Source organism: Cavenderia fasciculata, assembly GCF_000203815.1.
Source record: "Cavenderia fasciculata unplaced genomic scaffold Scf_ET2XIPL01COFD4-5, whole genome shotgun sequence".
NCBI lineage: Eukaryota > Evosea > Eumycetozoa > Acytosteliales > Cavenderiaceae > Cavenderia > Cavenderia fasciculata.
This window is the reverse complement of record NW_004457695.1, coordinates 235263-249642: the sequence shown is the minus strand read 5'-3', so window position 1 is coordinate 249642 and position 14380 is coordinate 235263. Positions and strand designations below refer to the sequence as shown.

The window sequence follows — 14380 nt, the reverse complement described above, 5'->3', positions numbered from 1 at the left end:
AGTTTTGGCGCCAAAATGTCCCTATTAAATAATTACTATCTTTTTATTTAATTAATTATTTGTTTGCTTGTTTGCTTGTATTAATAGATCAAAAATATGGAAGTGTACATTTTGTATTATTATTAATATTATTATTATAGAATACTTTTGAATTCAAAATGTATGGTTGTTCATCTCCATTTAAATTTGTTGGTTCTGGTGTTCTTGTTGTTGTTTGAACTATTTCCAGTGAATGATGTTGTTGTTATTGCAGTTGCGTGCTCAATTATATTGATATTGGCAAAGTGAAGAAATCTATTGAGAATTTCGAGAATGATGAGAGGATAAGAAAGATAGTTGTTGTCTGGGTCTTTTGGATCACCTTTGATAAAGATGATACCATATTTCATGATATCTTCAATGGTAGTCTTTTCATCGACAATAGTTGAGAGATCTATTGGGGTTGAGTTGATAACCCATGAAATCATCTTTAACAAGTTTTCCTTGGAGCCAGAGGCCTTGATCCATTGAGATGAAACATGGTATTGTTCGTCGATTGTGGCCATTGTATTGACAAAGTGGTCGGTCAAGTGGTCAAGTTCAACATCCAATCCAATGTTGGTTCTAAAGACATCAAGGATACGTGGTATCCCTCCCATACTATTTAGTATATGATCGAAACAATTCTCTGGTAGATAGTCGGTATTGAGAAGAGGAATATGCATATACATAAAATCCCAACTTTCTTTGGTGGTGAATGGTAACAAGGTGATTGATTTTAATCCATATGAATCATTGGCTTGTGGTCTCAATCCCTTTGAAGAGGTACCAGTAAGAATTGGTATAATGATGATATTGAGTATTTGTCCGTCAGACATTGATTGTTGATTGGAAGAAGAAGTCATCGTCGACGATGATGAGCACATAAAACAACCAATAAGATTTAGAATTTCACGAGTAAACTTGGTGTTTACTTGAATCTCATCTAGATGAATTGAAATCAAACAAGGAGGAAGAGGATTTTGTTGTTGTTGTGATCTCAATGTTGCCAATCTTTTCATAACAACTGAAAAGGTTAATTGTTCCATTCTATCTTTAAATTTTAAACATAAACTTTTCCAATTTACACCTGTAATACATGAAGCAATTCTTACTCCTAATGACATTTCTATTGATATATTTTTATCCATATTTTCATCATATCTGAGAAAAAGAAAAAGAAAAAGAAAAAGAAAAAAAGTAAGAAAACATTTTGTTTCAAAACATTTCTATTGATTGATTGTTTTTTTTTTTTTTTTTTTTGAATAAAATACAAACCTAAATTCATTTGATAAATCAATATAAATACTATATCTTGTAAATTGTTGATACTTTGGAGACTCTAACATAAAGTTGGAAGTACGAAATCCAGTCATTGTTTTACCCATTCCACGTCCATTGACTATATACAAAAAGTGATGATCCTGTCTCATCATACTCTTGGAGTTTTGAATATTTGAATCGATATGATCCTCAATTACAGCAAGAATATATTTTCTATCTATAAAATTTTCTAATCTTCTTGGTTGTGTTACATATTTTGAAATAAATGGAATAGTAAATTCTAAAGTTTCACAAAATAAAAAAAGAAAAAAACAGAAAAAAGAAAAGGGGAATGAAACATGGTAAGTACAAAAGATATGAGGTTTATAAACCAAGTTATGTTAGTTTTTCTTTCTTACCATGTGTAATAACAGGTTTAAAAGAAGGTTGAGGGAGTAACTTGGCCAACTCTAGTTGGTGTCCAAGATTTAATATTCCTTGAAATATGGCTCTTTTGAGGTCGAGGTGTTCAGCATGGTAAAAGATAACTGATACATGATCAAAACAACCAACTCCATTATTATCCAATCTTTTCCAAATCTCTGTAGCCCAGTCATAACCAAGTCCACAATGATGAAGTAGTGCTATTACATTGTCTTGATTGAATTCTACCAATTTAAGATCTTTTTTGGTATATATAAAGTATAAAAGTAGTTAGTATTAGTAGGTAGTGGGTAACAGTAGTTTGTAAAGCATACCAAGTTGATTGACTGATTTACTGTGTCTCGTCATTTCAATATAAATAATATTAATTTAATTATTAACTAAATTAACAAACAAATAAAATCTACTCTCTCTCTCTCTCCTCTCTTTAGAAACAATAATACGCAACTTTATCATCATCATTCTGCAATCTGATGTTCCAGGTATTTAAAAATAAAAATAAAATTTAAATTAAAACATGTTGTTGGGTGGTTGTTGTTAATTATGGCTAGCCAAAATATTAATTGAGAGATGTCTGTCACACAAGACTTTGTCTTCTTTTATACCACTGCCTACTATGTATTATTGTTGTTGATGTTGTTGTTGTTGTCGATTAATATTCGTAGTAGTAGTAGTAGTCCTACACCATTATCGATGACTACGACCGTAGTCTCTATCTCTCTCGGGTTACTACCTTTTTGTTCTATACCGATCTATCTAGCGCTGTCCTTTCAATCGTCTTACAATATCACCATTTAAGTTATTGTTCAGTAGATGGTTGATTCATAGTTGTCTCTAGACTACTGTTGTTGTTGTGTGAGTAGTAAGTAATACAATAACATTAAATTACATTATAGTTCAATGAACTAAACTATTACAACAAATGCGAAAAAATATTACACTAAAAGTAAAGTGCTGGTTGGAAAATCAACCAAACAAACTTCTACCATTTTCGAGGGACAAAACCATTAAAGAAATCCCAAACAAATAAACAACAAATAATCCATTTAAGTTCACAGGCTTGGCTTTGCAAAGACACAACACAACACTCAACTTTATAGTCGACTATAACATATAAATACATACTACCTACTCTCGCAATCATCACTTCAATTACTTAATCCTCCTCAACCAATTATTATTATTATTATTATAACATAGATAGATAACATACAGATAGATAGATAGATTAATAGAGATATACAAGAAAGAGAGGTTTTGAGAGAGGAAAAGATAGATGAGAAATAACTCTTCAAGGAGTTTAACTACTTCTTTTTTGTATATAGTAATAATACTAAGTAACAAACATAGTAAAAAGTAGTAATAACAATAGTAACAGTAATAACAATAGAGAAGATTTGAAAATGTTTGATAAAGATGATTTAAAGAGAGCGATCAAGTCATTTACCGGTACGACGGTGAGTGACGAGTTTATTATGATGATGCAAAAGCAGTTGGCAGAGTATGGAGATCAAGAGATTGATTTTGAAGAGTTTCGTGACTCGTTTCTTGCAATGACTCGGTCCCTCTATCCCAACAACCCATCGGTCAATTGTAGTCGAGAGATATCTAACCCTCCATCGCCTCCTCCTTCACCGTGTCGATCTCGATCCATGTCACCAGTGCGCACACCCACTCGTCTCATATCACCACCTCCTACACCACGACGTTATGGTGGTGGTGGCGGCAATGGTGGTGGCAGTAGTGGTGGCAGTGGTGGAGGGTCACCCATTTCATCATCGCCTCCCATCATCACACCCATCTACCCATACTATGTAAAACCCAATCCCATTTCACCGCGTCGTTTAAATGGATCATCTAGACCACGTTCAAACTCTCTCAATCTATCAACTGGTAGTACTGCTAGTGCTGGATCTGGGTCTGGGTCTGGGTCTGGATCGACCAGTCCAATTGGAACAAGTGGTGGTAATTCAAATCTCAATAGTATATTTTCAACTTATTCATCTACATCTCCTTCTCTTCCTGGATCTTCGTCGTCTTCCAACAACCATAACCACTTAAACAACAACAACACAAATACCAATACACATACTAATCAAAGAGCAAGGGCAATGTCTACATCATCATCATTTGATGATTCAAATTTACCTGCTCCAAGAAGTTCCGATGATGAAGGTAGTACTGGTAGCAATGGTACCAATGGAAGTGGAAATATGACATTACATCAAACAATATCACATCTAATTAGCAAGTCTAATCCTTCATCTCCTAATCATCATAGTAATAATAATAACAGTAATAGTAATAACAGTAGTAATAATACTACTACTACTACGACTGTTAATGTCAACAATAGTCATATTAGTAATAATAATAATAATCATCAACAACAACAACAACATGTACAATACCCACCAACAAGTCATACCAATTTACAAAAAAAGGTAATGGGAGTTGGACACGGACTGGTTAAACAAACCAGTGACAAGGATCTCTTTAGTACTCTATTGTCTTTGAATCCAGAGACATTTTCAAGTCGTAGGAGACGGAAATCAGCCTATGACAACTCTGACGACAGTGATGACGATCATCATTCCAGGCGTAGATTGGGAGGTGCAGGTGAATCAGATATGCAATTTCAATTTGACCAGGAATGGGTTAAAAAGAATACAAGTAAACCATCTAAAAAATTACCAATCCCTGGAGGTGAAACTCGAAAATCAATACAATCAAAAAAGAAAAAGAAAAAGAAAAAGGAACCACCTATCAAACAATCATTCTCTTACAAGATACAATCAACTAGTCCAACTGGATCACCAACTATTTCTAGCGATAGTAGTAGTGGTAGTGATCAAGATGACGATCAAGACGACAAAGACAGTGATAACGATGAAGATGATGGTGATGAATTTGAAGGTATTGGATGGGCGACAGAAGAATTTTATTATGATCCAGATCTAAGTAATATAGATGATTTACATGAAGTCATTTCATTGCTCAAGGAGAAATATACATTATCGTCGACACGTGCCAAAGAGTTGGAGAGACGAGTACAAATTGCACTTCAGACAAATGGGAAATTGGAAGAAGATAAAAGTCACTTGCAAACCGATTTGATTGGTATTTCACTAAAGGCAAGTGCATTGGAGAGAAACAAAGCATCACTCGACCAACAAATAGACGAAAAGAATTCTGAAATCATCAGATTGCAAAACGAAAAGATCAAAGAGGAAAAGGAAACTCATTCACTCAAAAAGAAACTCTCACATTTTGAAGATATACTCCAAAGAAATTCAAAACAACTTCAAGATACAATGTCAATCCTCGAGGAAAAAGATGTTAAACATCATCAAGAAATTGAACATATTCATAATAGATTAAATTCTAAAATTGATTTTGTAAGTCAAAAGCAGCGGCAGCAGATTGATATCATGTTTTAACAACAACAACAACTTACCATTTATTTTTAATTATTTAGATTCAAAAAGATTATATAACAAAGATTGAAAAAGAAAAAGAAAAATTTATTTATTATTGTGAAATGACAGAACAAGAGAAATATAATTTAGAAAATGAGAATTTGAAATTAAAAGAAATGATTGAAACTTTAAATCGTCAAGTTAATAGTTTACATAAATTATATGAAGAGTAAGATATATAGATTAATATTATTTACAACTGTTAAGTTAATATAATATTTTTATTTTTAGAAAACAACAAGAAATTAGTTTATCAAAAGAAGATATTGAAAATCAAACCATTTCACATGAATTATTATCTAGTGAAAAGGATATGCTCAATAGTGAATTACATAATTGGAAAAAGAGATGTCAATTGATGGAAGCTAAAAAGATTGCTGATCTCCAAGAGGAATTGAAAAGATCGAAAAAGGAACATAGTAAATTCAAATCAATGCTCATCAAGGGAATACAAGATTTCCAAATCATGGAGGACTCCATTAATATTGGTAGTACCCCACCTTTATTAATTCGTAGTAATAGTAATGATACAATTGATGAATTTATTCAAAAAAATGATACAACAATAACAAATAATAATAATAATAATGTAAATAATAATAATAATAATAATAATACAACTATAGTTAAAATGAAAAAGAAATCAATTGATACAACAATAGCGGCGACTACTACTACTAATGGTAATTCAACTAAACCACCTTTAATTTCAACAACAAACAACAACCACTCCAACCCGACTAATAATAATAATAATAACCCAATCATCAAGCCCATTATTAAAAAATCAAAACAACAACCAACAACACGGACACCTAATAGTAATAATACAAACTAATATATTAATATTAATCCACGCCAACATCTACTCGCCAACTTTCTCAACAGTTTTGATATATAAAATTTAAACAAGAGATTTATTTATTTATTAAGATCGCCCTTTGATAGTTATTTTGAGCTTTTATATTTTATTAATCCAAAATAAATTGTTTTCTTTCTGTCATTTAAAATTTAAACAAATAGAGATGGTTGTATTAATGGTGATACGGGATGAGATGATTGTAGGGTTGATTTTGAACAAAGAGTTGCTTGATGTACAGCCTTATCAATCATACTATCTGTTAATTGTTGGTCAATATGATTGGTCATCTTTCGACCATTACTACCACCTTGTTGTTGATTGATAATACTCCAAATAAAACATCCAACAAAAGAATCACCAGCACCTGTCGAATCGATGATCATGCTGTCTTGGAGCTTTGGAGCTTCATAGTGCTTAAAGAGAATCTTGTCATGATTGTCCTTGCTAATTCTAACAATATATACACCTCCACTACCAGCCTTGACAATGATCACTTTAATACCAGACATGACCAATACATTTGCTTGCTTTCTAATCATTTCAACCGAATGTAAATGATTTCCATTGTTGATAATTTCACCATCTTGACGTTTTTGTTCGATTTGAAGTTGTAGAGATGTAATACTATTACAAAGTAATACCTTTGATTCTTTACCAATATTACTATAATCATTATTATCATTATTATTATTTTTGTTATTATTATCATTATTATTGTCATCTTGTCCTTTCCATTTTGATTGCCATCTAAGACAAATTTCACTTGACATTCTTTCCAATTCATCAAGATTGGGAGATGTAAATGTGATGGAAGGAAGTAGATCCATATCGATGGGTGTGTTGATGAGCTTTGTCGATTTGTATACACTGGTTGGTTCGAAAAAGGTGGCCATTGAATGTTGATTGGCAATATCAACCAAAGAGATCATAGTGTCGATTGGAATGTTACCGTCAAATACAATCATCTCGGATGCGACAATATCACTCTTGAACTTGTCGATATAGGATGGTGTGATTCTGTCAAAGATGTTCATGACGGCAATAGCAACCACCAAATCACCCTTGTTCATGATTGCGTTATAGGTGGCTGTTGGAATATTGCTTTGTTGAACAACAGCCTTGGTCGATGCGTTTAGTGCCTGCAAATGGTTGACAAGCATCGAGGATTGATGATCATCGCCAACCAAACTAACAAACAATGTAGAAAGACCTAATCTGATCATTGTCTCTGCCACATTTCTTCCAACACCACCCATACGATAGGCAATAGTACCTGGGTTACTAGTACCCAATTGGAATCCACTATCAATAAATGCATGTGATATCATATCAACAACTGCTCCTCCAACTACTGTTACTTTAAATTTTTCATCTTCTTGCGATGATGATTTTCCTTTTTGTTGTTGTTGTTGTTGTTGTTGTCCTTGTTGAGATAAATAGACGGCAATTTGTGAACCAATTTTAGCATTATGTTTGATTAGGTGTATATTTGCTTTAAGAGATTCACCTTTAGTGATTTCATTGACACGTTTTAGGAGGAATGGAGTAATGTCTTTACCAGTGACACCAGTTTGTTCAGCCTCTTTGACAGCATCTTCAATAGCCTTGTCGATATTGACATTGTCTGGTAGTTTGTATGTATTTGGTACTGCAACAACAACACCACTCTTTAATTGAACTTGGTGGTTTGCATTGATGATCTTGGCAATACTCTCGACCGACTCTACACGATTAGGTGTTTTAAATGCACTGGTTGGTGTAAAAAACGATGGGAATGTATCGGATTGATAGGACAATACAGTCACACCTTCTGTCTCTAGATACTCCAACGTCTTTCCAATATCCAATATTGATTTTACACCTGCACACACTACCGCAACATTATTTCTTGACAATTCTGTCAAATCTGCAGATATATCCATTGTCTCTTCTGCTTTACGATGTACTCCACCAATTCCTCCTGTTACCTAAAATAAAACAAATTAAATGTTAAATGTTAGTTTAAACATTCATCTATAACTCTCTCTCTCTCTTGTCTTTAAACATACAAATAATTTAATACCAACTAGATTTGAAATTAAAATAGTAGAGGATACAGTGGTAGCACCAATGACTATATTACCTTGATCATTCTTTGATGAAATAGTGTTTGATAGGAGAATAGCAAGATCACGACGAGATGTCTTGATTGCACTCTTACCAACCTTTGACAAGAGTAACAGTTGAGAGTCATCCAAACCAACGTGAATCTTTCCATTGATGATTGCAATGGTCGCTGGTACAGCTCCATTCTCTCTTACGATAGATTCAACTTGTTTGGCAGTCTCATAGTTTTGTGGGTATGGCATACCATGAGTAATGATGGTAGACTCTAATGCAACCACTGCTCTTCCATTTAATAGTGCTTGTTTAACTTGTTGATTGATTACTATTAAATGATTATTGTATATATTCTTTTGAAGATTATTATTATTATTATTATTATTATTATTATTATTATTATTATTATTTGGTACTAGTATTTCTTGATGAGATGATGATGAAGGAGATGAAGAATGATATTTAAAGTTATTGTACTCGAAATAATGATTAATGAATGATGATAGATTATCATTATGTAGTACTCCAAGAAGGAGATTGTGGTACACAAAGATCGATATAACAGCAATAGCTATTGCTTTGATCAATGATGACGCCGACATGGTTGTTATATATATATGTATGTGGTTAAACTAAATTAATTCTTTTGTTAGATGGTTGTTAAAAAAAACAAAAAAAAACACTTTAATTGGGTGAAGATCATTTAAAATAAACTCGGGTGGAGCTCTCACTGATTGTTTTGTTATTATTTCTTTATTTATAATTAGCTAAGAGAAAACCATATATTAATTCAATTTCAGTTACATTAATACTTTGTAAGTATATTTACTGTCAACACCTTTTCCTATCAGTTGTGGGGTTAACCTGTGAGCACAACCAGGGTGGTATCTTTTTTGCGTGGATGAGACTGATTGTGAGGCGTTCCCTTTTGATCAACGTTTCATTGTCACTCTCATCCACGAAATCAAGATGGCCATTGTCCGTCAAAAAGTATTCTGGTATATATATATATATATATATGTATGTATGTAATGTAAATATTCCTATAATCTTTTAAATTTATTTTTTTTAAACTCTTGATAATTCCAAATCATTTACACTTAGTACTGGATCTTCATATGATTTCTAGAAAAGGAGGAGTAGAGTTAATATTAGTACTTTATATAAATCTATATATATTGGTTTTATATAACTTACAATAAAATCGGTACCAACAAAATCTTCTTCAGGACAAATATTTAAAGGAAGAACACTAGAAGGACGTTTAAAGTGATCGACATTTCTCCACCAATAGAACAGAGTGATAAATGGAAGAGGGAAACTAATCACAATACCTGGAATGAATGCTTTGAGGATAAAGATACCAATTGCTGTCATTTGATAGATGACCAAACCAATGCAAAGACGATTAAAAACGAGTGGAAAGATGGTACCACCCGATTGATACTTTGGACAGAATGAATAGATATGATTGTATTTTGATACAAAATAATCAATCAAAAAATACATTAATCCAAATGGTAAAATAAATGGTGACAATGTACTATATGACAATGTAATAACTAAAATAAGTAATTCTCTTGCATACTATAGAAAAAAAAAGAGGTGATGTTAATATCTTTCTATCTATCAATATTTTTCTTTTTTTTTTTGTTTTTTTTTTTTTTATCTTACTTTAATACTTGTAAGAGCAGTTGGATCATCACGAGAAAGAGCTTTAATCTTTTCACCTGGTGAAGATTCACGAGCAGCTCTAATGATACCAATGAAGAGTTCGATAGGTCTAACAATATCAAATGGTACAGAGGTGAGAGACTGTACAAGAATATAGTTGATAAAGAATGAGGATTGAGTGGGAAGTGAACTACCAAACAGAGTGATAATCTCTTTGAGTGTAAGATTCTCCAACACTCTAAAAAGCACCGACATGACTGAACCAGAGATAGTGACGATCAAAAAGACATTGACCACAAGGAATGCCCAATAAGTGGTAAATATTTTGTGATAGAGCATAGTCTTTGAATGCTCCTTGTTGATGATGACCAAGAGACGGATAATGAGTGGCAATAGACCCATAAAGGCAACCAAAGCCAACGATGGAAGATAACCTTCGACCAAACCTTGTAAATAGTCATTCAACTCGACTGCACTCACCAACCATGCCAACACTGGCACCTTGGCAAGATTCTCTAATTTAGAAATAGCACTGATAGCAGTAACTGGAATAGTATAGAAACAAAACAATACAAAGAATATAAATGATACAATCACTCTTCTTGCTGTTCTTTCTCTTTTTGGTACTGATAAATTTTTCCATTTTATATTTTTCTAAAAAAAAAAAACAAAAGAATAATAATAATAATAGTTAATATTGAAGGTTGTTATTTACTTTATATTTTACTTACAAGTTCAGGAGCAGGAGTAACAATAAATTTATTAGTATTTTTTGAATAAATACTACTAGCACTTTCAGAGGCATAGGCCATACGATTAAAAGTGATAAAACCAGAGGAAGAAGTTTTGTTTGCCCATTTCATGAGATTTGAGGGGGTGATGTTTGTGATTCTCCATTGATCATTTTCCATGGCCGATGCACTATCGAGCTTATCTTGGCTGTTGATGATAGAGGATGACGAAGGATTACCAGAGGGTTGACAGGCGTCTCGTTGAGCCTGTTTTAATCGGAAATCAATATCCAACAGCTTTTTCTCATAGTATTCTCTAGAGTCTTCAAAGTCGCCACCAAGAGTTGCCGGTACCCATCCCTTGGCACGTACAGGTTTTGACCCTTTGATTTCCATCTCTGAAAGGACACGATCCAACTTGCGTTGAGTGTCTCTGTGTTGGTTCCAAAGCTTTCTCAACTCTGGCTCCTTGTATACCATGTGACAGGAAACAATCTCTTTGGGAGAAAAGAAACTTTGGAAAAAACTACGCATATCATCTGCAGTCTTTATCGATTTACTCATTTCTCTAACCAATACTGTATAATTTCTTTCATGATGTTTTGACATCCATCTAATTCTTTTTTCTAAATACTAAAATAAAAATAAATAAAGATTAGTTTACTTTATATTACTAGGTTATCTTTAGTTTACATACAACTGCATAAGTTCTTTTAAATAATATACAAGCAATAATAGTAAAGAATGGTATAGAGATGGTATGAGCCCACAGTCTATTAGAACCTTCGGGGATGGAAGCAATAGAGACTGAATCCAAATCATTTAGTGTTACATTGTGTGTTGTAAGGTCACCATTGTGGGCAGTGTAATTGATTGGCAATAGGATTCCTACACCAAACACTAGGAATATCGATGTGAGTTGTATACAGAGTACAAGGAATCGTAGATGCATGTAGGCATCGATTCCTCTAGATTCAAAGATTGATTCCAAAGGGAATGCAAATGTGTATTTAATCCATTCGATCGGATTGATGACAAGTTGACTCGTCGCACCATTACTCTTGATGATACGAGCATTATAAAAGTTTCTATAAAAGATACGCAAGAAATAAAACAACACCAAGATGACTGTTCCTATTATAGCATTGGTAAAGAGATTACTAGCAAATCCTTTCCATCCTGATGTTAAGTTTGCACTATCATCTGACGATGTTGATGATGTTGATGATGTATCATTTGTTGACATAGTTTGTTTGTTCTCTAAAACAACCTTTTAGAGTTGTTATTATTTACTGTTCTGACTTTTATATTATATATATATATGTACAATGTTATTTGTTGAATAAAGATAAAAGATATAAATAGAATGAAATGACTTTGTAAACTTGGACTAATGCGTGTGTGAATGAGTATGACACTTTTTTTAAAAATGAATAACTAACTACTTTGCTTGTGTTGTTGATTGCTACTCTTTCAACTTTTTATATTTAAATGATTAAAATTTACTGTGTCGCAGGTACTAGTACTAGTACAGAGTTACATTCCACCAACCTTTGATCTATTGTTAGTTTTTTTTTTATCCTTTTTCTCTTGATGTCTGAAACCCCCAATAAAATAAAACTTGTGGATGATTCTTCTCTCACTCTACTCGGCACCCCTCATTTTAGTTGAATTAAAGTGTGTCAGTGAGTACACTCAGTCCGATTTTTTAATTATTTTTATAAAATTTGTTATAAAATAATAATAATAATGTAGACTAACCAGGTCAATATTATAATTTACTCTACTTTTGAATAATCATTGTCGTATATTGTTTATTCAACTTTTAAATAAATAAATAAATAAATAAATAGATAATAAAAGGTTATATATTAGCTGTACATTTTTAAATTGGTTAATCGGTGAATTGAAACATGAATGTTAATGATTATTATTCGAGTTTGTTGGAATAGAATTTAATGGATGATCTTGAATATATTGATCCATTTCTTCTTCTTCTTCCTCTTCTTCTTCTTTATCATTTTCATGAATATTATTATTATTATTGTCAATGTTTCTGTCAATGGATGGCGTTAAAATATTATGATCTATTAAATGATTGATATTCGGTCGATTATTTAATTTCAAAGTTAACTCTTGTTGGTGACGGTGTAGTTTATATATAGTTTGATTACCATCATCATCATTATTATTATCATCACCATCGTCATCATCACTAATATTGCCATCATCGTTGTTGTTGGCATTGTTATCAGTGCTGCCCAAATGATCAGGATGTAAAATATTATTATTTAAAAGCGATGCTTTACTAGGTCGACTTTCAACCATTGATCCAAGTTGTTTCCTTCTTTGTTCAAATTGTAATCTATTCTTTTTATATTGAATTGATGGTGATGATTCATTGGTTGATTCTAAATAAATAAATGAATGAATGAAATAAGTACATCATCCTATTCATATCATCATCATCATCATCATCATCTGCATTCATACCTTTTAAAATATTTTGATTAATTAAATTTTCCATGGTTGGTCTATTTACAAGATGAAGGTCAAGATGATTTACTATTCTTTGTGAATTCAGATCTGTACAAGTTTCAAAACTGTTTATATTATTATTATTATTATTATTATTATTATTATTATTATTAATATTATTATTATTATTATTATTATTATTATTATTAATATTTTCATTATTATTGTCATCATGATCATTATTATTATTATTATTATTATTGTTATTTGTGAAATCACTTAAATTATTTATAGATGAAGATTTAATTATATTACTATTGATTAAAGTTTGAGTTGGAGGTCTTTGATTTAATTTTGGAGTCAGCTGATGATGAGTTTGTGCAAATTTGAGTGATCCTTGAAGTGCCTGTATCGAAGGTGCAACATCAACACCACTCTTTATAATATTATTCTTGATCAGCGATTCTCTATCACTTCGACACACCAACTTTGATTCCAACAATGATGAAGTCTCTGACATTATCATCAGATCTCCACCAATTCCTCCACTAATAGAATAACTACTACCACTTCTACTTAGACTTCCACCACTTATAGAATAACTACTTCCACTTCTACTTATACCTCCACTTCTATTTAAACTTCCGGTTCCAGTTCCAGTTGTTGAACTAGAGTCATCATCAAATGATGATGATGTATTTTGAATCATTATTATATTATCAAACTTATCACGTAGACTATTTTGAGTTTGATTAAATGTAAATGATTTTTTACTTGATTGAAGTGATGGTGCTAGATTCTCTGGTGAATCAACCATTATATTGGTATCAATTAATCGATTCATATCAGGTCTATTATTTAACATCCTATCGATTTTATGACCGGTTTGTTGAAACTTGATCTTTGATTGTTTGTCATGTATACTTGGTGATACCAATAAGCTTGCTATGTAACATACATATACATGTCATGACAAACACACAAACTAAAGTTAGTATATTACTAGAATCTAGTAAATTGTCCATATTTACTACATACACTTTATAATACCCTTTTCAATCAACTCATTTGGATTTAATCTTGATTCTAACTTTAACTCTATCCTTTCACAAACTTCATCAAATCTTTCACTCTCCATTCTCTTCTCTTCTTTCTTTATCTAGATATATTTATACTGTACAATGAATGTAAATATATTTATATTTGCAGCAAAGAGTTTAAAAAAAAGTACCCAAAATTTTAAAAATGGGTGTGTCCACAGTTCGAGAAAAGCGATCAACGATTAACAGATTCATTTCATTTATTGTTAATCTATCTATCTATATACTTTT

The 14380-nt window shown here is 31.9% G+C and overlaps 4 protein-coding genes across 4 annotated transcripts; 1 reads left to right on the top strand and 3 right to left on the bottom strand.

Moving 5' to 3' along the window:
- Positions 1-170: 170 nt before the first annotated feature.
- Positions 171-2073, bottom strand: DFA_07677 (uncharacterized protein; the record flags this gene model as incomplete). Its single annotated transcript, XM_004355121.1, has 4 exons — positions 171-1182; positions 1297-1519; positions 1701-1949; positions 2040-2073. 4 exons carry the CDS (start codon positions 2071-2073, stop codon positions 171-173), a joined length of 1518 nt encoding a protein of 505 aa, XP_004355173.1.
- A 222-nt stretch (positions 2074-2295) lies between these two features.
- On the top strand, positions 2296-6042 carry DFA_07676 (uncharacterized protein; the record flags this gene model as incomplete). Its single annotated transcript, XM_004355120.1, has 5 exons — positions 2296-2343; positions 2403-2541; positions 3064-5123; positions 5204-5373; positions 5436-6042. 5 exons carry the CDS (start codon positions 2296-2298, stop codon positions 6040-6042), a joined length of 3024 nt encoding a protein of 1007 aa, XP_004355172.1.
- Positions 6043-6215: 173 nt separating this feature from the next.
- DFA_07675 (uncharacterized protein) lies at positions 6216-11817 on the bottom strand (the record flags this gene model as incomplete). Its single annotated transcript, XM_004355119.1, has 7 exons — positions 6216-8033; positions 8115-8642; positions 9241-9291; positions 9364-9753; positions 9841-10494; positions 10572-11204; positions 11269-11817. The coding sequence occupies 7 exons, from the start codon at positions 11815-11817 to the stop codon at positions 6216-6218; spliced, it is 4623 nt and encodes a 1540-aa protein (XP_004355171.1).
- Positions 11818-12491: 674 nt separating this feature from the next.
- On the bottom strand, positions 12492-14187 carry DFA_07674 (myb domain-containing protein; the record flags this gene model as incomplete). The annotated part of the gene is made up of 4 exons (XM_004355118.1): positions 12492-12658; positions 12746-12982; positions 13065-13994; positions 14088-14187. The coding sequence occupies 4 exons, from the start codon at positions 14185-14187 to the stop codon at positions 12492-12494; spliced, it is 1434 nt and encodes a 477-aa protein (XP_004355170.1).
- Between the last annotated feature and the right edge of the window lie 193 nt (positions 14188-14380).